This window comes from Martes martes (genome assembly GCF_963455335.1).
Source record: "Martes martes genome assembly, chromosome: 7".
Classification (NCBI taxonomy): domain Eukaryota; kingdom Metazoa; phylum Chordata; class Mammalia; order Carnivora; family Mustelidae; genus Martes; species Martes martes.
The window spans coordinates 143,881,109-143,909,082 of record NC_137894.1 but is presented as its reverse complement, the minus strand read 5'-3'; the positions used below and the strand labels follow the sequence as shown (position 1 = coordinate 143,909,082).

General features: G+C 64.8%; 1 protein-coding gene across 1 annotated transcript in view; it reads left to right on the top strand.

Moving 5' to 3' along the window:
* Window positions 1-27,322, top strand: part of AHNAK2 (AHNAK nucleoprotein 2) — a gene marked incomplete at its 5' end in the record, with an annotated part of 40,507 nt that extends 13,185 nt beyond the window's left edge. Inside the window, 6 exons of the mRNA XM_080809774.1 lie at window positions 2,912-2,970; window positions 3,066-3,164; window positions 3,752-3,865; window positions 4,341-4,482; window positions 4,768-4,952; window positions 5,112-27,322. Coding sequence (XP_080665900.1) covers window positions 2,912-2,970; window positions 3,066-3,164; window positions 3,752-3,865; window positions 4,341-4,482; window positions 4,768-4,952; window positions 5,112-26,579 — 22,067 coding nt within the window. The 3' untranslated portion in view covers window positions 26,580-27,322. The remainder of the gene's footprint in view (window positions 1-2,911; window positions 2,971-3,065; window positions 3,165-3,751; window positions 3,866-4,340; window positions 4,483-4,767; window positions 4,953-5,111) is intronic.
* Between the last annotated feature and the right edge of the window lie 652 nt (window positions 27,323-27,974).

Genomic DNA, 27,974 nt, shown 5'->3' with positions numbered 1-27,974 from the left:
ATACCTAGTGTGATTTAAATTGTCTTAAACTTACTGAGACATTTTATTTATTTTATTCTTTAAAAAGACTGATTTATTTCTGAGAGAAAGAGAGAGAGTGCATGAGAGGGCCAGAGGGAGAGAGAGATCTTAAACAGATTCCTTGGTGAGCGCGGAGCTGAGATCATGACCTGAGTTGAAACTAAGAGTTGGACGCTCAAACGACTGTGCCCCCAGGTGACCCCCCTTTTTTTCTAAACTTACCGAGACAAATAGTCTATTTTGGTGAATGTCTTGTGCACGTGGGAGGAATGTGTATGCTGCTGTCAGCAGGTGGACGGGTCTCCAACTGCCAGTTTGGTCTCACTGATTCACAGGTGCTTCCCCTGTTCTTACCTGTCCTATTTTGTACCGAAGGGAGTGTTGGGCTTTCCTGTTACCACGTGGATTTAAGTGTCCTGCCAGTGTGGCCACTTTTCTGTGTTTGTAACCTCTGTTATTAGGTGTATACAGACATAAATTTATTGTGTTTTTTGATTAATTATTCCTTTTTTTAAAAGGGTTATTTATTTGAGAGAGAGTGCACAGTGGGGAGGGGCACAGGCAGAGGGACGGAGTCTTAGACTCTGTAAACAGTGAGGAGCCTGACACAGAGCTCGATCTCAGGACCCTGAGAGCACGACCTGAGCTGAAACCAAGAGTCTGATGCTTAACCGACTGAGCCACCTAGGTCCCCCCGTCCCTTTTATCATTATAAAATGTTAGGATGGTTAGTGCGCGGTGTATACTTTTCTTTCCTTTCACTTGACCTATCTATATCTTTACATTTATAGTCCCTTTCCTGTAAAGAACGTAAGAATAGGTCTTGCCTCTTTAAATCACCTCTGACAATCTCTCTCTTTTGATTGGAATTTTAAGCCCCTATACAGTTAATGTGATTGTCAACGTGATTGGTCAAAATCCCACCATCTTGTTAATGGGTTTCTATTTTATCCTTGTTCCTCTCTCCCTCTTTGCTTACCATGTTTTAGGATTAATTAAATCCACTTACACATACATAATTATTCAGGAATGTACATTTTATATATGTATATACATACATGTATTATGTGTGCTTACAGATAACGTGTGTTTAGGGTTCCGTCTCGTTCCCACTGTTGGCTTATCAGCTCTGCATCTTCTTCAATGGCTCCTTTATGGTAATACTAGGGACTCTGCACCTATCGCAGTATTCTGCCTCGCATGTAAGGTAAGAACTTTACAACTTTATGGCAACTTCTATCCCCTCAACCCCATCCTCCAAATTATAGTCTTCATAGCTTTACTTCTACACATGGTAAATTTTACATTTTGTTACCTCCGTTTTGTGCAATTAATTCCATTTTTCTTTCACGGCTTAATAGAGGGATACTTTATATACCATAAAACCCACCCATCGTGAATGTACAGTTCAATCATTCTTAGGAACTTCACGAAGTGACCATCAGCGTGATCCACTTCTGGGACATTCCATCACCCCACATTCCCCTGGGCCTGTTTATGGTCCACGCCTGCGCCCAGCTGTAACCCTAGCGACATTTACTTCCTTCTGGTAAAATACAAAAACTTCGATCCAACATACGTGCTTTCCTCCCCCTCCCTTCACTGCAGTCATCACGTACGGAACGCATCTATATGTGTGGTCATCCCAGCGAGAGGGCCCTGGGATGATAGCCTTCCCCAGGGAGCGGGAGGACTGGCCTGTGCACTGAACCCTGCCCACTGCGTGTTTGGGGAGTTAAGTCTGTTGCAGTGGTCACGTGGCTCATTTTCGTCGCCACTGCCACTCATTGGCCACAGTTCACGTGGCCTGCAAAGCCCAAGCTATCTGGGCCGTCTACAGAAGAACTTTGCCAACCCTTGCCTCCTACGACCTCATGTCTTTTAAAGAAGTGACGACATGGACGGAGGGAAAACATGTATTTATAGTGTCCGACGCTCGCCCACGTGTGCGGCATTTTCCACATTCTGTGTGTCCTCCCTGCGGACTTGAGTTAGCGCCCGGCAACCGTGTCTTTTCTTCAACGCTGCTGGTGGGCAGACGCCCCAGCCGTGGATTCTCCCAGTCTTGACTCATTTGCGTATCCCTTCGTGCGCCTTTCTTCGTGCAGGATGGTTTGCTAGACCCGGACGCCCTCCCCGCCCCCGCCCGTCCCCCCCCTCCCCAGGAGACCCAGGCCACTTCCGTGCTGATGCGCTGAACCTGCTCCCGCACAGCCCTCAGGCACTGCCACTTCCTCGAATCTTTTCTCCTCCATTCTCGAAGTGGGTTAATTTCTATTAATTTACAAGTTTTGCGATGCTTTCTCCAGGCATGTCAGCTCTGCTACTGAGTCTCTGCAGTACATTTTCGACTCCAGAATTTCCATGGAGCCCTTTTACAATTTCTGTTTCTTTGTGACAACCTCCCTTCGCCGAGCCACAGCATTTTCCATCTCGAGTCGTTGTAGTCGGCGCCCGGTCCCTCCTCCCTGGGCGTTCGGAGACTTGCCTCGGGTGGCCCCGTTCCCCGGAACAGGTCGGACGCTCTCGTTGCTCCGCACGTCTTGTAAGTTCCGGCTGGATGCTGGACACTGTGGGTGAGATGCCGCAGCGTCTCTGGATTCTGGCCCCTCGGGGCGGTGAGTGTTGTTTCTCTGTGTTTGCTTAGTGACTCTCTTGGACTGGATCTGTGAAGGCGGCCCGGCCTGAGCTCCCCTCGTGCGGGCTCACTGCCACCCAGCCTGGTGTCACAACCTGCCCAGCCCTGCGTGTGCTCTCAGACCCAGCGTCCAGAATGGGGTGACACGTGCACCAACACGGCGCAGGGACGGACACGCCTGGCCCTGCCCCTGGGTCCGCCATCTGGTCTCCCCGCCTGCACGGCCCCCTGACTCGGCCTTTCTCTTTACAGAGTCCGGCCGGCAGCTGCAGCCCGAGGAGCCGGAGGCCGAGACGGAAGGCGACCGCTCGGTAAGCGAGGCCCCTGGAGGACGCCCGCCCACCTTACGCAGCCCCTGCTCAGACCCCGGGTGGCTGAGGGCTGCCTGCTTTCTCTCTGCTGCCAGGTGACCGCAGGGCCCGTGGACGAGATCATTCGGCCACGACCACAGGGGTCCTCCCCCGTGTATGAATACGTGGCCGAGGGTACCGGCTTTGGACTCCCGGTAAGCCTGCGGGACAGAGACCCATGGGCCGAGGGGGCGTGCAGGTGTGGGGCCACGGGTGGCCACGTCTCCTTCATCACCCTGCGTGGACAACTCCTTCCCGTTTGGGCAGCCACGCGGCCCTGCCCTGCTGCCCGCTGGGCCACGGTTATGCCCATTCCGCCATCCTCTCTGGCCGTCCTGTGCCGGGAGCCCCTCCCTTCAGCGGGCCGGGACGCGGCTGAGACTGTGCACGCGTGTGCGCATGTGGGAGAGAGAGGCCGTGCTCTGGATGTGTGCACACGTGGGCTGTCCCTGGAGAGGGCCTGGGGAGGGGTGGGAGCAGGGCTGTTTCCTAAGACTTCTTCTTGCCGTGTCTCCTTACCCTGCACACAAAACCCCAGTCCTGGGGGGTCTGCTCTGGAGGTGGGGGCTCGGCCTGGTCAGGCAGCACCAGGGCAAAGAGTCACCCCCCTCCGCCCCGCCCCCCAAGCCATGAGATCAGGTCCCCCGGCCAACAGCACTGCTCTGGGGCCTCCTGGTCTCCTGAGTCCCTCCCATGCCCGGGGCGTGGACAGGTGCGTGACCTCTGGCCTCTGCGGCCGCAGGAGGACACACCGAGGCGGCGGGCTTCTTCAGGCTCCGGGGGACGGAGGTCCTGGTGGAAGCGAGATTCAGGGGACTCACGGACATTCTCCAGAATGAGTCGACCCCAGGTGAGTGTGGCAGGGCCTGAGGGTCACAAAGGTGGTCTCTCTGCATGGGCCCCAGCTTGGGGGAGGCGGGGCCGGGGTGGAGCCAGGAAAGAGGCAAGGAGGCCAGGGATGGGCCTGGTGGGGAGGTGGGCGCTGCAGAGGATGGACGGGGCTGTGGCCACCCTGCAAGCAGGAGGCGCTCGGCTTTGCTCCCCGCGCCCATTGGGCCTAGACGGCAGCTCCAGAGAGCCGGCAGCTGGGGATGGAGATAAGAGGAGGCCGCTCCCGCCGGAGGTGGCTTGCAGCTGGCTCCCTCCGAGGCCTGGAAACGACAGTCCCGGCCCTGGCTGGGGGCCCTACGCTTGCCCTAAGTCACCGGGAGGGTGCACGGGACTCTGGGGTCCCTGTGCTCTGGGAGGGTCGGTCCCCAGCTCTGAGGCCCACGGTGGCGTAGGCAGAAGCGCACCACGGACCTGATGTGCTTGTGCTCCGGTCTGTGCAGGAGGCGACCGAGGTGACGCTGACCACCGAGGTGGAAGCCGGAGCGAGCGGCTACAGCGTCACAGGGGGCGGGCACCAGGGCATTTTTGTGAAGCAGGTGTTGAAGGACTCGTCAGCGGCCAAGCTCTTCAGCCTGAGAGAAGGTGCCTCGACTGCCCCTCCCTGGGCCCCCACAGCCTCCCTGAGGACAGAGGGACTTGGAGGAAAATGGGCCGTACCTGGTGCTCAGGACGGCCCTGCTGAGATGGCTTGGCCACCCCCAGGCCTGGGCCGCCGCCCGTGCGGGGTGGGGTGGCCTCCCGCCCACGTGGGGCTCTGTGGAGGGGGTGCGGGGCTCCCGCTCTGGGGCCTGCCTCACCTGGCCCGGTAGACGCGTCTCTCGGGGTCGTGGCGAGGCCAGGGACCAACCCGAGGCTCTGTCTGTCCAGGGGACCAGCTGCTCAGTGCCACCGTGTTCTTCGACAACATTAAGTATGAAGACGCTCTCAAAATCCTGCAGTACTCGGAGCCCTACAGGGTTCAGTTCCAAGTCAGACGGAAACGTCCCGCCCCAGACGACGAGGATGCGGCCACTGGGGGGGCTCAGCCCGGCCCGAAGGACAGGGAGAAGCAGGTGAGGCACCACAGCCCGGGAGGCTGGGCCCCACTGAGCTCCCCACCTGCAGGGCTGAGGCCGAGGTGGGGGTCCCACCCCACCCTCTTCTCTCCCCTGAGCCCCGGGGCTCAGCTGTCTGGTCCCAGTACATGCAAGTTCATGCTCCTTGTCTTTCAGGACAAAGATGTGGCCGACAGCTCCACAGAGACCCCCCCACAGACCCTGGAAGGGAGCGGAGACCAGGAGAGACTCCTTGCCGAGCCCAGGGAGGGCAGAGGCAGGCGGGCCCAGAAGGAGAGGCTATCCTGGCCCAAGTTCCAATCCATAACAAGCAAGCGCAGGCCAGGACCGCGGAGGTCCCACAGCTCCTCCGAGGCCGACGGGCACGGGGACGCCCCTAACGTATCACCCACCAGCACCGACACGGAAGCCCCACTCCCAGCAGAGGAGCAGGAACGGAAGGCAGGACCGGACGGTCCGCGCAGAAAGAGGTTCCTGAACCTGAGATTCAGGATGGGCTCAGGGAAGGGCCCGACGCTAGAGGGGCGGCCCAGCCGAGGGGGCCCAGGGGGAGCATTCCAGGCCGGGGTCGTAGAGGAGGCCGGGTCTGGGAAGCACAGACAACAGGCCGCCGAGGCCACTGTGCTCATCAGGAGAGAGGACCAGATGGTAGAGGGACCGGAGGGGACACCTGCTCTGATGGCAGAGCTGCCCATAGAGCCTGTTGCCCTCACCCTGGGAGCCCTGGGGGGAGGGGCCAGCATGGCATCCAGGGGCCGAAAACAAACGAAGGAGGCGAAGGACCAGGAGGACGCTGTGTCCGAGGGGAGGCCTGGGGTGGGCTCAGCCGCACACGGTGTGGACGGCTGCAGACAGGTGGCCCGGGGCACAGAAGTGGGGACTGCTGGATCCGCTGGGCAAGGCGAGGGAGACGCACGGGGCCTCCATGCAGATTTCCGTATCCAAATCCCCAGCTTACAAACACCCATGTTTAAAGTTTCCAAAGAAAGCAAGCAAGACCCAGAAGGAGGCCTAGCGCAGGTGCCGGACCACAGGCAGGGAAGGACCGCGGAAGACGGGGAACGGGGACCAGAGCGGGCAGCTCCCAGGAAGCCCTCGGGGCACCTGCCACAGCGCGAGGTAGGAGGAGCAGAGGGAGCTGAGTCAGGTCCCACGGGAGACATGAAGGATGGGGACAAAGACAAAGGAGGGAGGGACGACATGAGGACAGTGCTCAAGTTCAACATTGCCTCCTTCGGATGGTCGCCCAGAAAGGAAGCGAGAGCGGCCTCCGAAAAACCCACAGAGGACCTGGACCAGGAGAAAGGAGGCACCGGAATAGGGTGGACACTGCAGAGAGAAGACAAAGACAGACTGGGACAAAAACAAGAAGAAAAATTACACCCTGAAAGGAGAGAGCCGCGTGCAACGGACGCACACACACAGAAGAAAGGGGAGGTGACCCTAGTAGACAAGGAGGTGGCCACCAGAGACAGCAAGTTCAAGATGCCCAAGTTCAAGATGCCGTCCTTCGGCGCGTCGGCGCCGAGCAAGGACTTGGGAACCTCCGTGGACGTGACGGTGCCCAAGGTCGGAGGCGAGGCCACACTGCCGTCCCTGGGCGGGGAGGCGCGAGCCCCCGAGGGTGCCGACCAGCTGCCCGCCGCTGATACGCAGCTCCCTGGGGGAGAGCTGGAGGTGTCCGTCCCCGAGGCAGAGGTGGCTGTGTCCGGGCTGAAGGGCAAAGCAGAAGGGGTCAAGATCAAGGGCCAGCTGCCCACGGTGCAGATGCCCAGCCTCAAGATGCCCAAGGTGGACATCAGGGCCCCCCAGGTGGACGTCAAGGCCCCGCAGGTGGACATCAAGGGGCCGAAACTGGACCTGAAGGCCGCCAAAGGGGAGGTGAGCGCCCCCGATGTGGAGGTGTCCCTGCCCAGCGTGGAGGTGGACGCCCAGGTGGCCGGCGCCAGGCTGGACGCTGACCTGTCCCTGGGAGACAAGGAGGTGGCCGCCAGAGACAGCAAGTTCAAGATGCCCAAGTTCAAGATGCCGTCCTTCGGCGCGTCGGCGCCGAGCAAGACCTTGGAGGCCTCAGTGGACGCGTCCCTGCCCAAGGTTCAGGCTGAGGTGTCCGTGCCCTCCGTACAGGCCGACGTCAAGACCGGTGACGTGACCGTTGAGCTGCCATCCGCCGAGCTAGAGGTCAGGACTGCCTCGTTGGGTCTGAAGCTCCCTGAGGGCCAAGTGCCCGAGGGGGAGCTCCAGGAACCCTCGGCCGGAGCCGGACTCAAAGGGCACCTGCCCAAGGTGCAGATGCCCAGCATCAAAATGCCCAAGGTGGACTTCAAGGCCCCGCAGGTGGACATCAAGGGGCCGAAACTGGACCTGAAGGCCGCCAAAGGGGAGGTGAGCGCCCCCGATGTGGAGGTGTCCCTGCCCAGCGTGGAGGTGGACGCCCAGGTGGCCGGCGCCAGGCTGGACGCTGACCTGTCCCTGGGAGACAAGGAGGTGGCCGCCAGAGACAGCAAGTTCAAGATGCCCAAGTTCAAGATGCCGTCCTTCGGCGTGTCGGCGCCGAGCAAGGACTTGGGAACCTCCGTGGACGTGACGGTGCCCAAGGTCGGAGGCGAGGCCACACTGCCGTCCCTGGGCGGGGAGGCGCGAGCCCCAGAGGGTGCCGTCCAACTGCCCGCCGCTGATACGCAGCTCCCTGGGGGAGAGCTGGAGGTGTCCGTCCCCGAGGCAGAGGTGGCTGTGTCCGGGCTGAAGGGCAAAGCAGAAGGGGTCAAGATCAAGGGCCAGCTGCCCACGGTGCAGATGCCCAGCCTCAAGATGCCCAAGGTGGACATCAGGGCCCCCCAGGTGGACGTCAAGGCCCCGCAGGTGGACATCAAGGGGCCGAAACTGGACCTGAAGGCCGCCAAAGGGGAGGTGAGCGCCCCCGATGTGGAGGTGTCCCTGCCCAGCGTGGAGGTGGACGCCCAGGTGGCCGGCGCCAGGCTGGACGCTGACCTGTCCCTGGGAGACAAGGAGGTGGCCGCCAGAGACAGCAAGTTCAAGATGCCCAAGTTCAAGATGCCGTCCTTCGGCGCGTCGGCGCCGAGCAAGACCTTGGAGGCCTCAGTGGACGCGTCCCTGCCCAAGGTTCAGGCTGAGGTGTCCGTGCCCTCCGTACAGGCCGACGTCAAGACCGGTGACGTGACCGTTGAGCTGCCATCCGCCGAGCTAGAGGTCAGGACTGCCTCGTTGGGTCTGAAGCTCCCTGAGGGCCAAGTGCCCGAGGGGGAGCTCCAGGAACCCTCGGCCGGAGCCGGACTCAAAGGGCACCTGCCCAAGGTGCAGATGCCCAGCATCAAAATGCCCAAGGTGGACTTCAAGGCCCCGCAGGTGGACATCAAGGGGCCGAAACTGGACCTGAAGGCCGCCAAAGGGGAGGTGAGCGCCCCCGATGTGGAGGTGTCCCTGCCCAGCGTGGAGGTGGACGCCCAGGTGGCCGGCGCCAGGCTGGACGCTGACCTGTCCCTGGGAGACAAGGAGGTGGCCGCCAGAGACAGCAAGTTCAAGATGCCCAAGTTCAAGATGCCGTCCTTCGGCGCGTCGGCGCCGAGCAAGGACTTGGGAACCTCCGTGGACGTGACGGTGCCCAAGGTCGGAGGCGAGGCCACACTGCCGTCCCTGGGCGGGGAGGCGCGAGCCCCCGAGGGTGCCGACCAGCTGCCCGCCGCTGATACGCAGCTCCCTGGGGGAGAGCTGGAGGTGTCCGTCCCCGAGGCAGAGGTGGCTGTGTCCGGGCTGAAGGGCAAAGCAGAAGGGGTCAAGATCAAGGGCCAGCTGCCCACGGTGCAGATGCCCAGCCTCAAGATGCCCAAGGTGGACATCAGGGCCCCCCAGGTGGACGTCAAGGCCCCGCAGGTGGACATCAAGGGGCCGAAACTGGACCTGAAGGCCGCCAAAGGGGAGGTGAGCGCCCCCGATGTGGAGGTGTCCCTGCCCAGCGTGGAGGTGGACGCCCAGGTGGCCGGCGCCAGGCTGGACGCTGACCTGTCCCTGGGAGACAAGGAGGTGGCCGCCAGAGACAGCAAGTTCAAGATGCCCAAGTTCAAGATGCCGTCCTTCGGCGCGTCGGCGCCGAGCAAGACCTTGGAGGCCTCAGTGGACGCGTCCCTGCCCAAGGTTCAGGCTGAGGTGTCCGTGCCCTCCGTACAGGCCGACGTCAAGACCGGTGACGTGACCGTTGAGCTGCCATCCGCCGAGCTAGAGGTCAGGACTGCCTCGTTGGGTCTGAAGCTCCCTGAGGGCCAAGTGCCCGAGGGGGAGCTCCAGGAACCCTCGGCCGGAGCCGGACTCAAAGGGCACCTGCCCAAGGTGCAGATGCCCAGCATCAAAATGCCCAAGGTGGACTTCAAGGCCCCGCAGGTGGACATCAAGGGGCCGAAACTGGACCTGAAGGCCGCCAAAGGGGAGGTGAGCGCCCCCGATGTGGAGGTGTCCCTGCCCAGCGTGGAGGTGGACGCCCAGGTGGCCGGCGCCAGGCTGGACGCTGACCTGTCCCTGGGAGACAAGGAGGTGGCCGCCAGAGACAGCAAGTTCAAGATGCCCAAGTTCAAGATGCCGTCCTTCGGCGCGTCGGCGCCGAGCAAGGACTTGGGAACCTCCGTGGACGTGACGGTGCCCAAGGTCGGAGGCGAGGCCACACTGCCGTCCCTGGGCGGGGAGGCGCGAGCCCCCGAGGGTGCCGACCAGCTGCCCGCCGCTGATACGCAGCTCCCTGGGGGAGAGCTGGAGGTGTCCGTCCCCGAGGCAGAGGTGGCTGTGTCCGGGCTGAAGGGCAAAGCAGAAGGGGTCAAGATCAAGGGCCAGCTGCCCACGGTGCAGATGCCCAGCCTCAAGATGCCCAAGGTGGACATCAGGGCCCCCCAGGTGGACGTCAAGGCCCCGCAGGTGGACATCAAGGGGCCGAAACTGGACCTGAAGGCCGCCAAAGGGGAGGTGAGCGCCCCCGATGTGGAGGTGTCCCTGCCCAGCGTGGAGGTGGACGCCCAGGTGGCCGGCGCCAGGCTGGACGCTGACCTGTCCCTGGGAGACAAGGAGGTGGCCGCCAGAGACAGCAAGTTCAAGATGCCCAAGTTCAAGATGCCGTCCTTCGGCGCGTCGGCGCCGAGCAAGACCTTGGAGGCCTCAGTGGACGCGTCCCTGCCCAAGGTTCAGGCTGAGGTGTCCGTGCCCTCTGTACAGGCCGACGTCAAGACCGGTGACGTGACCGTTGAGCTGCCATCCGCCGAGCTAGAGGTCAGGACTGCCTCGTTGGGTCTGAAGCTCCCTGAGGGCCAAGTGCCCGAGGGGGAGCTCCAGGAACCCTCGGCCGGAGCCGGACTCAAAGGGCACCTGCCCAAGGTGCAGATGCCCAGCATCAAAATGCCCAAGGTGGACTTCAAGGCCCCGCAGGTGGACATCAAGGGGCCGAAACTGGACCTGAAGGCCGCCAAAGGGGAGGTGAGCGCCCCCGATGTGGAGGTGTCCCTGCCCAGCGTGGAGGTGGACGCCCAGGTGGCCGGCGCCAGGCTGGACGCTGACCTGTCCCTGGGAGACAAGGAGGTGGCCGCCAGAGACAGCAAGTTCAAGATGCCCAAGTTCAAGATGCCGTCCTTCGGCGCGTCGGCGCCGAGCAAGACCTTGGAGGCCTCAGTGGGCGCGTCCCTGCCCAAGGTTCAGGCTGAGGTGTCCGTGCCCTCCGTACAGGCCGACGTCAAGACCGGTGACGTGACCGTTGAGCTGCCATCCGCCGAGCTAGAGGTCAGGACTGCCTCGTTGGGTCTGAAGCTCCCTGAGGGCCAAGTGCCCGAGGGGGAGCTCCAGGAACCCTCGGCCGGAGCCGGACTCAAAGGGCACCTGCCCAAGGTGCAGATGCCCAGCATCAAAATGCCCAAGGTGGACTTCAAGGCCCCGCAGGTGGACATCAAGGGGCCGAAACTGGACCTGAAGGCCGCCAAAGGGGAGGTGAGCGCCCCCGATGTGGAGGTGTCCCTGCCCAGCGTGGAGGTGGACGCCCAGGTGGCCGGCGCCAGGCTGGACGCTGACCTGTCCCTGGGAGACAAGGAGGTGGCCGCCAGAGACAGCAAGTTCAAGATGCCCAAGTTCAAGATGCCGTCCTTCGGCGCGTCGGCGCCGAGCAAGACCTTGGAGGCCTCAGTGGGCGCGTCCCTGCCCAAGGTTCAGGCTGAGGTGTCCGTGCCCTCCGTACAGGCCGACGTCAAGACCGGTGACGTGACCGTTGAGCTGCCATCCGCCGAGCTAGAGGTCAGGACTGCCTCGTTGGGTCTGAAGCTCCCTGAGGGCCAAGTGCCCGAGGGGGAGCTCCAGGAACCCTCGGCCGGAGCCGGACTCAAAGGGCACCTGCCCAAGGTGCAGATGCCCAGCATCAAAATGCCCAAGGTGGACTTCAAGGCCCCGCAGGTGGACATCAAGGGGCCGAAACTGGACCTGAAGGCCGCCAAAGGGGAGGTGAGCGCCCCCGATGTGGAGGTGTCCCTGCCCAGCGTGGAGGTGGACGCCCAGGTGGCCGGCGCCAGGCTGGACGCTGACCTGTCCCTGGGAGACAAGGAGGTGGCCGCCAGAGACAGCAAGTTCAAGATGCCCAAGTTCAAGATGCCGTCCTTCGGCGTGTCGGCGCCGAGCAAGGACTTGGGAACCTCCGTGGACGTGACGGTGCCCAAGGTCGGAGGCGAGGCCACACTGCCGTCCCTGGGCGGGGAGGCGCGAGCCCCAGAGGGTGCCGTCCAACTGCCCGCCGCTGATACGCAGCTCCCTGGGGGAGAGCTGGAGGTGTCCGTCCCCGAGGCAGAGGTGGCTGTGTCCGGGCTGAAGGGCAAAGCAGAAGGGGTCAAGATCAAGGGCCAGCTGCCCACGGTGCAGATGCCCAGCCTCAAGATGCCCAAGGTGGACATCAGGGCCCCCCAGGTGGACGTCAAGGCCCCGCAGGTGGACATCAAGGGGCCGAAACTGGACCTGAAGGCCGCCAAAGGGGAGGTGAGCGCCCCCGATGTGGAGGTGTCCCTGCCCAGCGTGGAGGTGGACGCCCAGGTGGCCGGTGCCAGGCTGGACGCTGACCTGTCCCTGGGAGACAAGGAGGTGGCCGCCAGAGACAGCAAGTTCAAGATGCCCAAGTTCAAGATGCCGTCCTTCGGCGCGTCGGCGCCGAGCAAGACCTTGGAGGCCTCAGTGGACGCGTCCCTGCCCAAGGTTCAGGCTGAGGTGTCCGTGCCCTCCGTACAGGCCGACGTCAAGACCGGTGACGTGACCGTTGAGCTGCCATCCGCCGAGCTAGAGGTCAGGACTGCCTCGTTGGGTCTGAAGCTCCCTGAGGGCCAAGTGCCCGAGGGGGAGCTCCAGGAACCCTCGGCCGGAGCCGGACTCAAAGGGCACCTGCCCAAGGTGCAGATGCCCAGCATCAAAATGCCCAAGGTGGACTTCAAGGCCCCGCAGGTGGACATCAAGGGGCCGAAACTGGACCTGAAGGCCGCCAAAGGGGAGGTGAGCGCCCCCGATGTGGAGGTGTCCCTGCCCAGCGTGGAGGTGGACGCCCAGGTGGCCGGCGCCAGGCTGGACGCTGACCTGTCCCTGGGAGACAAGGAGGTGGCCGCCAGAGACAGCAAGTTCAAGATGCCCAAGTTCAAGATGCCGTCCTTCGGCGCGTCGGCGCCGAGCAAGACCTTGGAGGCCTCAGTGGGCGCGTCCCTGCCCAAGGTTCAGGCTGAGGTGTCCGTGCCCTCCGTACAGGCCGACGTCAAGACCGGTGACGTGACCGTTGAGCTGCCATCCGCCGAGCTAGAGGTCAGGACTGCCTCGTTGGGTCTGAAGCTCCCTGAGGGCCAAGTGCCCGAGGGGGAGCTCCAGGAACCCTCGGCCGGAGCCGGACTCAAAGGGCACCTGCCCAAGGTGCAGATGCCCAGCATCAAAATGCCCAAGGTGGACTTCAAGGCCCCGCAGGTGGACATCAAGGGGCCGAAACTGGACCTGAAGGCCGCCAAAGGGGAGGTGAGCGCCCCCGATGTGGAGGTGTCCCTGCCCAGCGTGGAGGTGGACGCCCAGGTGGCCGGCGCCAGGCTGGACGCTGACCTGTCCCTGGGAGACAAGGAGGTGGCCGCCAGAGACAGCAAGTTCAAGATGCCCAAGTTCAAGATGCCGTCCTTCGGCGTGTCGGCGCCGAGCAAGGACTTGGGAACCTCCGTGGACGTGACGGTGCCCAAGGTCGGAGGCGAGGCCACACTGCCGTCCCTGGGCGGGGAGGCGCGAGCCCCAGAGGGTGCCGTCCAACTGCCCGCCGCTGATACGCAGCTCCCTGGGGGAGAGCTGGAGGTGTCCGTCCCCGAGGCAGAGGTGGCTGTGTCCGGGCTGAAGGGCAAAGCAGAAGGGGTCAAGATCAAGGGCCAGCTGCCCACGGTGCAGATGCCCAGCCTCAAGATGCCCAAGGTGGACATCAGGGCCCCCCAGGTGGACGTCAAGGCCCCGCAGGTGGACATCAAGGGGCCGAAACTGGACCTGAAGGCCGCCAAAGGGGAGGTGAGCGCCCCCGATGTGAAGGTGTCCCTGCCCAGCGTGGAGGTGGACGCCCAGGTGGCCGGCGCCAGGCTGGACGCTGACCTGTCCCTGGGAGACAAGGAGGTGGCCGCCAGAGACAGCAAGTTCAAGATGCCCAAGTTCAAGATGCCGTCCTTCGGCGCGTCGGCGCCGAGCAAGACCTTGGAGGCCTCAGTGGACGCGTCCCTGCCCAAGGTTCAGGCTGAGGTGTCCGTGCCCTCCGTACAGGCCGACGTCAAGACCGGTGACGTGACCGTTGAGCTGCCATCCGCCGAGCTAGAGGTCAGGACTGCCTCGTTGGGTCTGAAGCTCCCTGAGGGCCAAGTGCCCGAGGGGGAGCTCCAGGAACCCTCGGCCGGAGCCGGACTCAAAGGGCACCTGCCCAAGGTGCAGATGCCCAGCATCAAAATGCCCAAGGTGGACTTCAAGGCCCCGCAGGTGGACATCAAGGGGCCGAAACTGGACCTGAAGGCCGCCAAAGGGGAGGTGAGCGCCCCCGATGTGGAGGTGTCCCTGCCCAGCGTGGAGGTGGACGCCCAGGTGGCCGGCGCCAGGCTGGACGCTGACCTGTCCCTGGGAGACAAGGAGGTGGCCGCCAGAGACAGCAAGTTCAAGATGCCCAAGTTCAAGATGCCGTCCTTCGGCGTGTCGGCGCCGAGCAAGGACTTGGGAACCTCCGTGGACGTGACGGTGCCCAAGGTCGGAGGCGAGGCCACACTGCCGTCCCTGGGCGGGGAGGCGCGAGCCCCAGAGGGTGCCGTCCAACTGCCCGCCGCTGATACGCAGCTCCCTGGGGGAGAGCTGGAGGTGTCCGTCCCCGAGGCAGAGGTGGCTGTGTCCGGGCTGAAGGGCAAAGCAGAAGGGGTCAAGATCAAGGGCCAGCTGCCCACGGTGCAGATGCCCAGCCTCAAGATGCCCAAGGTGGACATCAGGGCCCCCCAGGTGGACGTCAAGGCCCCGCAGGTGGACATCAAGGGGCCGAAACTGGACCTGAAGGCCGCCAAAGGGGAGGTGAGCGCCCCCGATGTGGAGGTGTCCCTGCCCAGCGTGGAGGTGGACGCCCAGGTGGCCGGCGCCAGGCTGGACCCTGACCTGTCCCTGGGAGACAAGGAGGTGGCCGCCAGAGACAGCAAGTTCAAGATGCCCAAGTTCAAGATGCCGTCCTTCGGCGCGTCGGCGCCGAGCAAGACCTTGGAGGCCTCAGTGGACGCGTCCCTGCCCAAGGTTCAGGCTGAGGTGTCCGTGCCCTCCGTACAGGCCGACGTCAAGACCGGTGACGTGACCGTTGAGCTGCCATCCGCCGAGCTAGAGGTCAGGACTGCCTCGTTGGGTCTGAAGCTCCCTGAGGGCCAAGTGCCCGAGGGGGAGCTCCAGGAACCCTCGGCCGGAGCCGGACTCAAAGGGCACCTGCCCAAGGTGCAGATGCCCAGCATCAAAATGCCCAAGGTGGACTTCAAGGCCCCGCAGGTGGACATCAAGGGGCCGAAACTGGACCTGAAGGCCGCCAAAGGGGAGGTGAGCGCCCCCGATGTGGAGGTGTCCCTGCCCAGCGTGGAGGTGGACGCCCAGGTGGCCGGCGCCAGGCTGGACGCTGACCTGTCCCTGGGAGACAAGGAGGTGGCCGCCAGAGACAGCAAGTTCAAGATGCCCAAGTTCAAGATGCCGTCCTTCGGCGTGTCGGCGCCGAGCAAGGACTTGGGAACCTCCGTGGACGTGACGGTGCCCAAGGTCGGAGGCGAGGCCACACTGCCGTCCCTGGGCGGGGAGGCGCGAGCCCCAGAGGGTGCCGTCCAACTGCCCGCCGCTGATACGCAGCTCCCTGGGGGAGAGCTGGAGGTGTCCGTCCCCGAGGCAGAGGTGGCTGTGTCCGGGCTGAAGGGCAAAGCAGAAGGGGTCAAGATCAAGGGCCAGCTGCCCACGGTGCAGATGCCCAGCCTCAAGATGCCCAAGGTGGACATCAGGGCCCCCCAGGTGGACGTCAAGGCCCCGCAGGTGGACATCAAGGGGCCGAAACTGGACCTGAAGGCCGCCAAAGGGGAGGTGAGCGCCCCCGATGTGGAGGTGTCCCTGCCCAGCGTGGAGGTGGACGCCCAGGTGGCCGGCGCCAGGCTGGACGCTGACCTGTCCCTGGGAGACAAGGAGGTGGCCGCCAGAGACAGCAAGTTCAAGATGCCCAAGTTCAAGATGCCGTCCTTCGGCGCGTCGGCGCCGAGCAAGACCTTGGAGGCCTCAGTGGGCGCGTCCCTGCCCAAGGTTCAGGCTGAGGTGTCCGTGCCCTCCGTACAGGCCGACGTCAAGACCGGTGACGTGACCGTTGAGCTGCCATCCGCCGAGCTAGAGGTCAGGACTGCCTCGTTGGGTCTGAAGCTCCCTGAGGGCCAAGTGCCCGAGGGGGAGCTCCAGGAACCCTCGGCCGGAGCCGGACTCAAAGGGCACCTGCCCAAGGTGCAGATGCCCAGCATCAAAATGCCCAAGGTGGACTTCAAGGCCCCGCAGGTGGACATCAAGGGGCCGAAACTGGACCTGAAGGCCGCCAAAGGGGAGGTGAGCGCCCCCGATGTGGAGGTGTCCCTGCCCAGCGTGGAGGTGGACGCCCAGGTGGCCGGCGCCAGGCTGGACGCTGACCTGTCCCTGGGAGACAAGGAGGTGGCCGCCAGAGACAGCAAGTTCAAGATGCCCAAGTTCAAGATGCCGTCCTTCGGCGTGTCGGCGCCGAGCAAGGACTTGGGAACCTCCGTGGACGTGACGGTGCCCAAGGTCGGAGGCGAGGCCACACTGCCGTCCCTGGGCGGGGAGGCGCGAGCCCCAGAGGGTGCCGTCCAACTGCCCGCCGCTGATACGCAGCTCCCTGGGGGAGAGCTGGAGGTGTCCGTCCCCGAGGCAGAGGTGGCTGTGTCCGGGCTGAAGGGCAAAGCAGAAGGGGTCAAGATCAAGGGCCAGCTGCCCACGGTGCAGATGCCCAGCCTCAAGATGCCCAAGGTGGACATCAGGGCCCCCCAGGTGGACGTCAAGGCCCCGCAGGTGGACATCAAGGGGCCGAAACTGGACCTGAAGGCCGCCAAAGGGGAGGTGAGCGCCCCCGATGTGAAGGTGTCCCTGCCCAGCGTGGAGGTGGACGCCCAGGTGGCCGGCGCCAGGCTGGACGCTGACCTGTCCCTGGGAGACAAGGAGGTGGCCGCCAGAGACAGCAAGTTCAAGATGCCCAAGTTCAAGATGCCGTCCTTCGGCGCGTCGGCGCCGAGCAAGACCTTGGAGGCCTCAGTGGACGCGTCCCTGCCCAAGGTTCAGGCTGAGGTGTCCGTGCCCTCCGTACAGGCCGACGTCAAGACCGGTGACGTGACCGTTGAGCTGCCATCCGCCGAGCTAGAGGTCAGGACTGCCTCGTTGGGTCTGAAGCTCCCTGAGGGCCAAGTGCCCGAGGGGGAGCTCCAGGAACCCTCGGCCGGAGCCGGACTCAAAGGGCACCTGCCCAAGGTGCAGATGCCCAGCATCAAAATGCCCAAGGTGGACTTCAAGGCCCCGCAGGTGGACATCAAGGGGCCGAAACTGGACCTGAAGGCCGCCAAAGGGGAGGTGAGCGCCCCCGATGTGGAGGTGTCCCTGCCCAGCGTGGAGGTGGACGCCCAGGTGGCCGGCGCCAGGCTGGACGCTGACCTGTCCCTGGGAGACAAGGAGGTGGCCGCCAGAGACAGCAAGTTCAAGATGCCCAAGTTCAAGATGCCGTCCTTCGGCGTGTCGGCGCCAAGCAAGGACTTGGGAACCTCCGTGGACGTGACGGTGCCCAAGGTCGGAGGCGAGGCCACACTGCCGTCCCTGGGCGGGGAGGCGCGAGCCCCAGAGGGTGCCGTCCAACTGCCCGCCGCTGATACGCAGCTCCCTGGGGGAGAGCTGGAGGTGTCCGTCCCCGAGGCAGAGGTGGCTGTGTCCGGGCTGAAGGGCAAAGCAGAAGGGGTCAAGATCAAGGGCCAGCTGCCCACGGTGCAGATGCCCAGCCTCAAGATGCCCAAGGTGGACATCAGGGCCCCCCAGGTGGACGTCAAGGCCCCGCAGGTGGACATCAAGGGGCCGAAACTGGACCTGAAGGCCGCCAAAGGGGAGGTGAGCGCCCCCGATGTGGAGGTGTCCCTGCCCAGCGTGGAGGTGGACGCCCAGGTGGCCGGCGCCAGGCTGGACCCTGACCTGTCCCTGGGAGACAAGGAGGTGGCCGCCAGAGACAGCAAGTTCAAGATGCCCAAGTTCAAGATGCCGTCCTTCGGCGCGTCGGCGCCGAGCAAGACCTTGGAGGCCTCAGTGGACGCGTCCCTGCCCAAGGTTCAGGCTGAGGTGTCCGTGCCCTCCGTACAGGCCGACGTCAAGACCGGTGACGTGACCGTTGAGCTGCCATCCGCCGAGCTAGAGGTCAGGACTGCCTCGTTGGGTCTGAAGCTCCCTGAGGGCCAAGTGCCCGAGGGGGAGCTCCAGGAACCCTCGGCCGGAGCCGGACTCAAAGGGCACCTGCCCAAGGTGCAGATGCCCAGCATCAAAATGCCCAAGGTGGACTTCAAGGCCCCGCAGGTGGACATCAAGGGGCCGAAACTGGACCTGAAGGCCGCCAAAGGGGAGGTGAGCGCCCCCGATGTGGAGGTGTCCCTGCCCAGCGTGGAGGTGGACGCCCAGGTGGCCGGCGCCAGGCTGGACGCTGACCTGTCCCTGGGAGACAAGGAGGTGGCCGCCAGAGACAGCAAGTTCAAGATGCCCAAGTTCAAGATGCCGTCCTTCGGCGTGTCGGCGCCAAGCAAGGACTTGGGAACCTCCGTGGACGTGACGGTGCCCAAGGTCGGAGGCGAGGCCACACTGCCGTCCCTGGGCGGGGAGGCGCGAGCCCCAGAGGGTGCCGTCCAACTGCCCGCCGCTGATACGCAGCTCCCTGGGGGAGAGCTGGAGGTGTCCGTCCCCGAGGCAGAGGTGGCTGTGTCCGGGCTGAAGGGCAAAGCAGAAGGGGTCAAGATCAAGGGCCAGCTGCCCACGGTGCAGATGCCCAGCCTCAAGATGCCCAAGGTGGACATCAGGGCCCCCCAGGTGGACGTCAAGGCCCCGCAGGTGGACATCAAGGGGCCGAAACTGGACCTGAAGGCCGCCAAAGGGGAGGTGAGCGCCCCCGATGTGGAGGTGTCCCTGCCCAGCGTGGAGGTGGACGCCCAGGTGGCCGGCGCCAGGCTGGACGCTGACCTGTCCCTGGGAGACAAGGAGGTGGCCGCCAGAGACAGCAAGTTCAAGATGCCCAAGTTCAAGATGCCGTCCTTCGGCGCGTCGGCGCCGAGCAAGACCTTGGAGGCCTCAGTGGACGCGTCCCTGCCCAAGGTTCAGGCTGAGGTGTCCGTGCCCTCCGTACAGGCCGACGTCAAGACCGGTGACGTGACCGTTGAGCTGCCATCCGCCGAGCTAGAGGTCAGGACTGCCTCGTTGGGTCTGAAGCTCCCTGAGGGCCAAGTGCCCGAGGGGGAGCTCCAGGAACCCTCGGCCGGAGCCGGACTCAAAGGGCACCTGCCCAAGGTGCAGATGCCCAGCATCAAAATGCCCAAGGTGGACTTCAAGGCCCCGCAGGTGGACATCAAGGGGCCGAAACTGGACCTGAAGGCCGCCAAAGGGGAGGTGAGCGCCCCCGATGTGGAGGTGTCCCTGCCCAGCGTGGAGGTGGACGCCCAGGTGGCCGGCGCCAGGCTGGACGCTGACCTGTCCCTGGGAGACAAGGAGGTGGCCGCCAGAGACAGCAAGTTCAAGATGCCCAAGTTCAAGATGCCGTCCTTCGGCGTGTCGGCGCCGAGCAAGGACTTGGGAACCTCCGTGGACGTGACGGTGCCCAAGGTCGGAGGCGAGGCCACACTGCCGTCCCTGGGCGGGGAGGCGCGAGCCCCAGAGGGTGCCGTCCAACTGCCCGCCGCTGATACGCAGCTCCCTGGGGGAGAGCTGGAGGTGTCCGTCCCCGAGGCAGAGGTGGCTGTGTCCGGGCTGAAGGGCAAAGCAGAAGGGGTCAAGATCAAGGGCCAGCTGCCCACGGTGCAGATGCCCAGCCTCAAGATGCCCAAGGTGGACATCAGGGCCCCCCAGGTGGACGTCAAGGCCCCGCAGGTGGACATCAAGGGGCCAAAACTGGACCTGAAGGCCGCCAAAGGGGAGGTGAGCGCCCCCGATGTGAAGGTGTCCCTGCCCAGCGTGGAGGTGGACGCCCAGGTGGCCGGCGCCAGGCTGGACGCTGACCTGTCCCTGGGAGACAAGGAGGTGGCCGCCAGAGACAGCAAGTTCAAGATGCCCAAGTTCAAGATGCCGTCCTTCGGCGCGTCGGCGCCGAGCAAGACCTTGGAGGCCTCAGTGGACGCGTCCCTGCCCAAGGTTCAGGCTGAGGTGTCCGTGCCCTCCGTACAGGCCGACGTCAAGACCGGTGACGTGACCGTTGAGCTGCCATCCGCCGAGCTAGAGGTCAGGACTGCCTCGTTGGGTCTGAAGCTCCCTGAGGGCCAAGTGCCCGAGGGGGAGCTCCAGGAACCCTCGGCCGGAGCCGGACTCAAAGGGCACCTGCCCAAGGTGCAGATGCCCAGCATCAAAATGCCCAAGGTGGACTTCAAGGCCCCGCAGGTGGACATCAAGGGGCCGAAACTGGACCTGAAGGCCGCCAAAGGGGAGGTGAGCGCCCCCGATGTGGAGGTGTCCCTGCCCAGCGTGGAGGTGGACGCCCAGGTGGCCGGCGCCAGGCTGGACGCTGACCTGTCCCTGGGAGACAAGGAGGTGGCCGCCAGAGACAGCAAGTTCAAGATGCCCAAGTTCAAGATGCCGTCCTTCGGCGTGTCGGCGCCGAGCAAGGACTTGGGAACCTCCGTGGACGTGACGGTGCCCAAGGTCGGAGGCGAGGCCACACTGCCGTCCCTGGGCGGGGAGGCGCGAGCCCCAGAGGGTGCCGTCCAACTGCCCGCCGCTGATACGCAGCTCCCTGGGGGAGAGCTGGAGGTGTCCGTCCCCGAGGCAGAGGTGGCTGTGTCCGGGCTGAAGGGCAAAGCAGAAGGGGTCAAGATCAAGGGCCAGCTGCCCACGGTGCAGATGCCCAGCCTCAAGATGCCCAAGGTGGACATCAGGGCCCCCCAGGTGGACGTCAAGGCCCCGCAGGTGGACATCAAGGGGCCGAAACTGGACCTGAAGGCCGCCAAAGGGGAGGTGAGCGCCCCCGATGTGGAGGTGTCCCTGCCCAGCGTGGAGGTGGACGCCCAGGTGGCCGGCGCCAGGCTGGACGCTGACCTGTCCCTGGGAGACAAGGAGGTGGCCGCCAGAGACAGCAAGTTCAAGATGCCCAAGTTCAAGATGCCGTCCTTCGGCGCGTCGGCGCCGAGCAAGACCTTGGAGGCCTCAGTGGGCGCGTCCCTGCCCAAGGTTCAGGCTGAGGTGTCCGTGCCCTCCGTACAGGCCGACGTCAAGACCGGTGACGTGACCGTTGAGCTGCCATCCGCCGAGCTAGAGGTCAGGACTGCCTCGTTGGGTCTGAAGCTCCCTGAGGGCCAAGTGCCCGAGGGGGAGCTCCAGGAACCCTCGGCCGGAGCCGGACTCAAAGGGCACCTGCCCAAGGTGCAGATGCCCAGCATCAAAATGCCCAAGGTGGACTTCAAGGCCCCGCAGGTGGACATCAAGGGGCCGAAACTGGACCTGAAGGCCGCCAAAGGGGAGGTGAGCGCCCCCGATGTGGAGGTGTCCCTGCCCAGCGTGGAGGTGGACGCCCAGGTGGCCGGCGCCAGGCTGGACGCTGACCTGTCCCTGGGAGACAAGGAGGTGGCCGCCAGAGACAGCAAGTTCAAGATGCCCAAGTTCAAGATGCCGTCCTTCGGCGCGTCGGCGCCGAGCAAGACCTTGGAGGCCTCAGTGGACGCGTCCCTGCCCAAGGTTCAGGCTGAGGTGTCCGTGCCCTCCGTACAGGCCGACGTCAAGACCGGTGACGTGACCGTTGAGCTGCCATCCGCCGAGCTAGAGGTCAGGACTGCCTCGTTGGGTCTGAAGCTCCCTGAGGGCCAAGTGCCCGAGGGGGAGCTCCAGGAACCCTCGGCCGGAGCCGGACTCAAAGGGCACCTGCCCAAGGTGCAGATGCCCAGCATCAAAATGCCCAAGGTGGACTTCAAGGCCCCGCAGGTGGACATCAAGGGGCCGAAACTGGACCTGAAGGCCGCCAAAGGGGAGGTGAGCGCCCCCGATGTGGAGGTGTCCCTGCCCAGCGTGGAGGTGGACGCCCAGGTGGCCGGCGCCAGGCTGGACGCTGACCTGTCCCTGGGAGACAAGGAGGTGGCCGCCAGAGACAGCAAGTTCAAGATGCCCAAGTTCAAGATGCCGTCCTTCGGCGTGTCGGCGCCGAGCAAGGACTTGGGAACCTCCGTGGACGTGACGGTGCCCAAGGTCGGAGGCGAGGCCACACTGCCGTCCCTGGGCGGGGAGGCGCGAGCCCCAGAGGGTGCCGTCCAACTGCCCGCCGCTGATACGCAGCTCCCTGGGGGAGAGCTGGAGGTGTCCGTCCCCGAGGCAGAGGTGGCTGTGTCCGGGCTGAAGGGCAAAGCAGAAGGGGTCAAGATCAAGGGCCAGCTGCCCACGGTGCAGATGCCCAGCCTCAAGATGCCCAAGGTGGACATCAGGGCCCCCCAGGTGGACGTCAAGGCCCCGCAGGTGGACATCAAGGGGCCGAAACTGGACCTGAAGGCCGCCAAAGGGGAGGTGAGTGCCCCCGATGTGGAGGTGTCCCTGCCCAGCGTGGAGGTGGACGCCCAGGTGGCCGGCGCCAGGCTGGACGCTGACCTGTCCCTGGGAGACAAGGAGGTGGCCGCCAGAGACAGCAAGTTCAAGATGCCCAAGTTCAAGATGCCGTCCTTCGGCGCGTCGGCGCCGAGCAAGACCTTGGAGGCCTCAGTGGACGCGTCCCTGCCCAAGGTTCAGGCTGAGGTGTCCGTGCCCTCCGTACAGGCCGACGTCAAGACCGGTGACGTGACCGTTGAGCTGCCATCCGCCGAGCTAGAGGTCAGGACTGCCTCGTTGGGTCTGAAGCTCCCTGAGGGCCAAGTGCCCGAGGGGGAGCTCCAGGAACCCTCGGCCGGAGCCGGACTCAAAGGGCACCTGCCCAAGGTGCAGATGCCCAGCATCAAAATGCCCAAGGTGGACTTCAAGGCCCCGCAGGTGGACATCAAGGGGCCGAAACTGGACCTGAAGGCCGCCAAAGGGGAGGTGAGCGCCCCCGATGTGGAGGTGTCCCTGCCCAGCGTGGAGGTGGACGCCCAGGTGGCCGGCGCCAGGCTGGACGCTGACCTGTCCCTGGGAGACAAGGAGGTGGCCGCCAGAGACAGCAAGTTCAAGATGCCCAAGTTCAAGATGCCGTCCTTCGGCGCGTCGGTGCGGAGGAAGTCCTCGGAGTCCTCCGTGGCCGCGTTCCTGCCTACACTCAGAGCTGAATCTTCCCCGCTCGTCCTGGAGGAGGAGCCAGGTTTTGTGTCCGGTGCTCTCCCTGTGCACACTGTGGATGTTCGCTATCCTGAGGGAGAGCTGGAGCTGGTCTTCCCGGAAGCAGAGTTGGCTGTGTCCACAAAGTCTCAAAAAGCCCAAGCAGTGACCACCATGGCTCCGCCTCCTGAGTCGAGAATGCACACGGTCATTATTCCTGTTGTGGACGTCAAGGCCCCCCAGATGGACATCAAGGTGCTGCAACTGGACCTGAAGGGCTCCAAAGAGGTCGTGAGTGCCCCTGACAGTGACGTGTCTGTGTCTGGTGTGGAGCTGGACGCCCAGGTCCCCGGCTCACAGTTGGCCGAGGGTATGATCTCTGGGGACGGGAAAGATTTTCCCGCAGGGAAGACGTTCAAGATTTCTAAAATCAGCGTTTCCTCCTCTGTCCCCTCCCCCAGCAAGCCTTCCGTGGCTTCCTCTCTGCTTGCTGGGGGTGGTCTCTCGTCCTCCTCCGGCCTCAGACTTCCCGTGGTCTCTGGCAGCGATCAGCGTGCTTCCCATACGGAAGGTGATGTGGCTGTGTCAGTTGGAAAAGGTGGAGAAAAAAGCAAAAGCAAAAAATCCTATTTTAAATTGCCCAAAGTCTTCTCTCCTCCAGGGAAAACAGCTAAAGGCTTTGCAGCTTCTGCAGAGGAACACGAGGTCCCCTCACCTGTGAGTGTCTCTGCCTCCTCCTTCGAGTTCGGGCCTGGGGGGCCCCAGGGGCCGCCCGTGGCTTCCGTGGAGACTTCGCTGCCGATGTCCATGCTGGGTCAGCTCAGGGGTCTCCATGTGGAAACCTCCAGCCTCGGCCCCTGCGAAGGCGTCACTCTTACAAAATACCAGGTGACTGTCCCCAGAGACCCTGTGCCCTCTGAGCTGCCTTGTGAAGCCCCGTCTGGGTCCCAGATGGATTCTCAGCTTCTGAGCCCAGCAGGGGCAGGCGACCCCAGCTCCACTGAACACGTCCTACTGTCCCGGGCTGACGGGCCCCCAGGCCCCGTGGACACTGTATTTCCTGACTCTTACGGCCGGGTGACTTTTCCTAAATTTCATCGACCCAAATTCTGCCTGTCGCTCCCAACCTCAGGGGCCGGAGTGGCGGCGCCCGAAGCCCAGGAGGGCGTGTCCCCCACGTCTCCCCAGCTCGCTGTGCAGGGACCGGACTCCTCCACGGAGGAAGCCGTGGCCCGCCCAGTGCCAGGCCACCTGAGGCCACCCGCAGGGATCTCTGTTTCTGAGGTGGCAGAGGGACCCTCGGGCACGGCAGGGACGGCAGCCCCTGCTGCAGCCGCAGCCGCGGGCACAGGTGTCGCACACAAGGGGAAAGGCAGCCCGGGGAGAGCGGCGAGGCTCAGGCTTCCCTCGCTCAGCTGGTCCCCGAGGAAGGGGGCGGAGGCCAAAGCAGACCCTGGCCACAGCCCGGGGGATGCGGGCGCTCTGGGCGGCCGGCCGGGGGGGCGCGTTCCACCTGGAGAGGCTGCTGCAGACGTGACCCTGGGGACGGAGGGAGAGGCGGGAGCGGTCGGCGCGGCTGCCCTTGCTCTGCTGAAGGTCGTACCTCCCGGAATGAAGGCTTCCCCAGGGGGGCCTGGCCTGCCTCAGGGAGACCCGGGCCTGGCCCGCAGTGAGGGTGGTGCTGGGGGTGCTGGCGCAGCCGTGGGCCCGCCTGAAGGGGCCGATGTGAGCCTCCACCTCTCAGAGGCCCCCAGTCCCAGCTTGGACTTTGTCCAGCCTGACCTCAGCCCCGGGGAAGCCGCGGCGCAGGGGGGCCCGGCCGCAGGCCCCCTCCCTCTTTCCAAACATGGCCTGTCTCCCGGAGACAGCGCCCAAGGCCTTGGGCTTGGGACCGGCTCAGCAGGTCTGCTCTGCGGGGAAGGGACAGCCGCCTCGGCAGAGGAGCCCCTCCCGCCGTCCCTGGCGGTGGGGCGCTCAGAGCAGGGAGCAGTTGTGGGAGAAGCGCCGGCGGGCCCCAGGGAGAGCTGGTTTAGGATGCCCTCGCTCGGCCTGCCCAGCCTCCGACGCGCCCCCAAGGAGCGGGCGGGGTCTGCAGGTGCGCCAGGGGAGGGCGAGGCAGTGGCCCCCGCACCTGCGGCAGAGGTGGGCACGGCTAAGTCCCCTCAGCCCTGGGAGCTTGGTGCAGACGGGGCGGCCGCGGGCAGCCCGGCTTCTTCCTACGCAGATGTCCTGCGGAGGAACCTTGACCCTCGCATCTCTGCAGGGCCGCCTGCTCCCGAGGTCAGGGTCCGGCCGGGCGCAGGCTCCCTGCCCCTCCAGCTGCACGGACCACCTCCAGGAGAAGCAGGAGAGCCCCCTCTTCCTGCACCAGGGGGCCGGGGCCTGGTCGGGGGGCCCGAGGGGAACGAGGGGCCACCTTCCCAGCCCGAGGGCCCTCTCAGACTGCGGGCTTGCAGCACGCACGTGCCGTCCCAGGTTTCCGTGGTCAGCGTGGGTCGGGTCTGGGAAGACTCCGTGCTGCGCGTCCAGATCCCCAAGTTGAAGGTCCCGAGGTTCAGCTTCCCGGACCCCGGCTCGGAGGCCGTCGTTTTCGTGCCCAGCATGAGAGAGCTGCCCTGCCCGCAGAGCCCTCCTGACACGGCCCTGCTCACACACAGTGCTGGAGGGCGGGGCGCCCGCACCCCGGAGGCCCCCCCGGCCCTCGGCCTCCCCTCAGAAGCTGCCCCCATTTGTAAGGTCAGGGTGCACATCCAGGGCGCGGAGGCGGCCAGCCGCCAGGTGGCTGTGCACAGCACGGTGACCACTGTGTACACGGAACTCTCGGGGCCCGAGGTCTTTCCCACCCAGATCGTGCGGGAGTCAGAGGTCCCGGCGTCAGAGACCCAAACGCTTTCTTATGGGTTTTCCTTGCTAAAGGGGAGGGTCCCAGAGCCCCCCACTCAGGCACGGGTGCACGTGGTGCCTGCAGACCGCGGGCCAGCAGGACATCGAGAGGCTCAGGAACTGGTGGTCCCAGGACCAGACCCCACTTCTGGAGACCTCCAGCCTGACAGCGGGGAGCCTTTCGAAATCATCTGTCCCAGCGAAGATGAGCCGGGACCGGCAGCGGGCCCGTCCGACCTGCGCTCCGGCCGCGGGCGCACAGACAGCTGCTCCGACGACGAGCCGGCGGAGATACTCGAGCTCCTGCCGGAAGAGGACCGGGAGACAGAGGAGGCCGGGGCCCGGGCTGCGGACGACCAGGCTCCCAAAGCAAGATCGGAAGGTAAAAGGTCCTCTGGTCTGTTCAGGTTTTGGCCCCCGAGCATCGGCTTTTCCTCCTCGGTCTCCGCGACCAGCGCCGATTCCCAAGCCAGTGCCCCGAGACCGGCTCCTGTGCAGACCCAGCCCGAGGCGCGGCCGCCTCCCTCGCAGGAGAAGGGGGGCTGGTTCCGATTTCCCAAGTTGGGCTTCTCCTCCTCCCCTACCAAGAAAAGCAAAATCGCAGAAGAGGAGGCAAGCCCAGCCGAGGAAAACCTCCAGGAGGAGGCAGGCACCTTCTATGATGCGCGAGAAAGCCTCTCCCCGGAAGAGCCCGGAGCCGGGGAGCCGGCAGAGGCGGTGGGGGCCGGCGCGGCTCCAGCACCACGGTGACCTCCGCGCCAAGAACCGAGCGGGTCCTGCTGGAGCGGGACGCAGCCACCCGCCGGCAGTCCGCGCCCGGGCCCGCCACCGCGTGAGGGCTGCGAAGGGGTGACTGTTCCACACGGGACAGACGCCCACGCCAAGCCCCAGAACCCCAGCTGCACCAGGCTCCCACCCGACCACGCTGGCACCCGCCGCTCTCCCGAGGCGCATGACACACGGCCGGCCCCCGACGTGCGGCCGAGCTGCGGGAGCAGGGGGACAGCCCGACGGCCCAGGCGCCGTCCGTGGTGGGGGTGCTGCGCCGGCTGCGGGGGTGAGGCCTCCCTGAGCCGTCCTCCGGGGAGCCACAGGCAGTGTCCAGCGGGTTCCAGCCGGGCTCTCGGGGAAGGGGGTGGTTAACCACCGTGGGTGTAGATGTAGAGTGTGCCGCGGCCCCTGCCTTCCCTGCTGCTTCGGGCAACGTGGCTTCCCTCGACTCCAGGCAGCCGGGTGCGTTCCAGGAGCCCCCCTGCCTGCTTACCTGTAAGGAGCTCCTGTGTTGAACACCCCCCGCCGGGCAAGCTTGGGGATGCTTGGTGTAGATGGGGCGCACGCGGCTGGGCGTGGCGGCCGAGGGGGGAGCCGGTGGAGGTCTGCACTGTCCCGCCCGCACAGCCCCCCGCGTGGCCTCGTGCCCCCACTGTACACGCTGTAGCCAGGACACCCTTGGAACCCCCCCCCCCGCAAAGGACAATAAAGGACGAGACCCACCCCAGGCACCGGCTGCGAAGTCTTTTGTTCCCGCTGTGCTCTGCCCACCCGCTCCCAGAGCTAACCTCTCCCGGCTGGCCCTAGAGGAGTTGTGGGTTCTCCGCCTGTCCTGGGTCCATCAGGTCCTTCCCGGGCCTGGCAGCCAGAAGGAGGAGCAGGCCGGGAGCTCAGAGCGAGGCCGGCTGTCAGGGGGACACGGCACCCACAAAGGCAGCGCAGGGACAGAGCTGGGCCGGCATCCCTGGCTGTGACGGGGTCCCAGCTCAGGCGCTGCCCTCCCCTCCGCCCAAGCAGCTCCCGGGTACCCAGTCTCCTCGTCTTGAGAGCCCTGCACGCCCCTCCCGGGCCCAGGGCTCACAGCGTCCCCAGTGTAGCCTGCCCCGCTCCCGCCTGGCCTGGGGGGCTCCTGATGACCCGCTCCGTCTCCCTCTCAGACTGTGGGTGAGCCCCCCACCTGGTGCTGCCCCAGCAGGCAGAGCAGAGGGCTCCCCTCCTACCGTGTGCACGCTGTGCCCTCCCCTTGGCTGGTGGGAAGCCCACCCACCCTGAGGATAGGCCGTCCTCCGGAGAACGGGCAGTCCGTGAATTAGAAAGGGGGAGGAGTCAGCGGGGCGGTTGTCCGTTTGTCCGTTTGTCCCGAAGTCAGGAGAG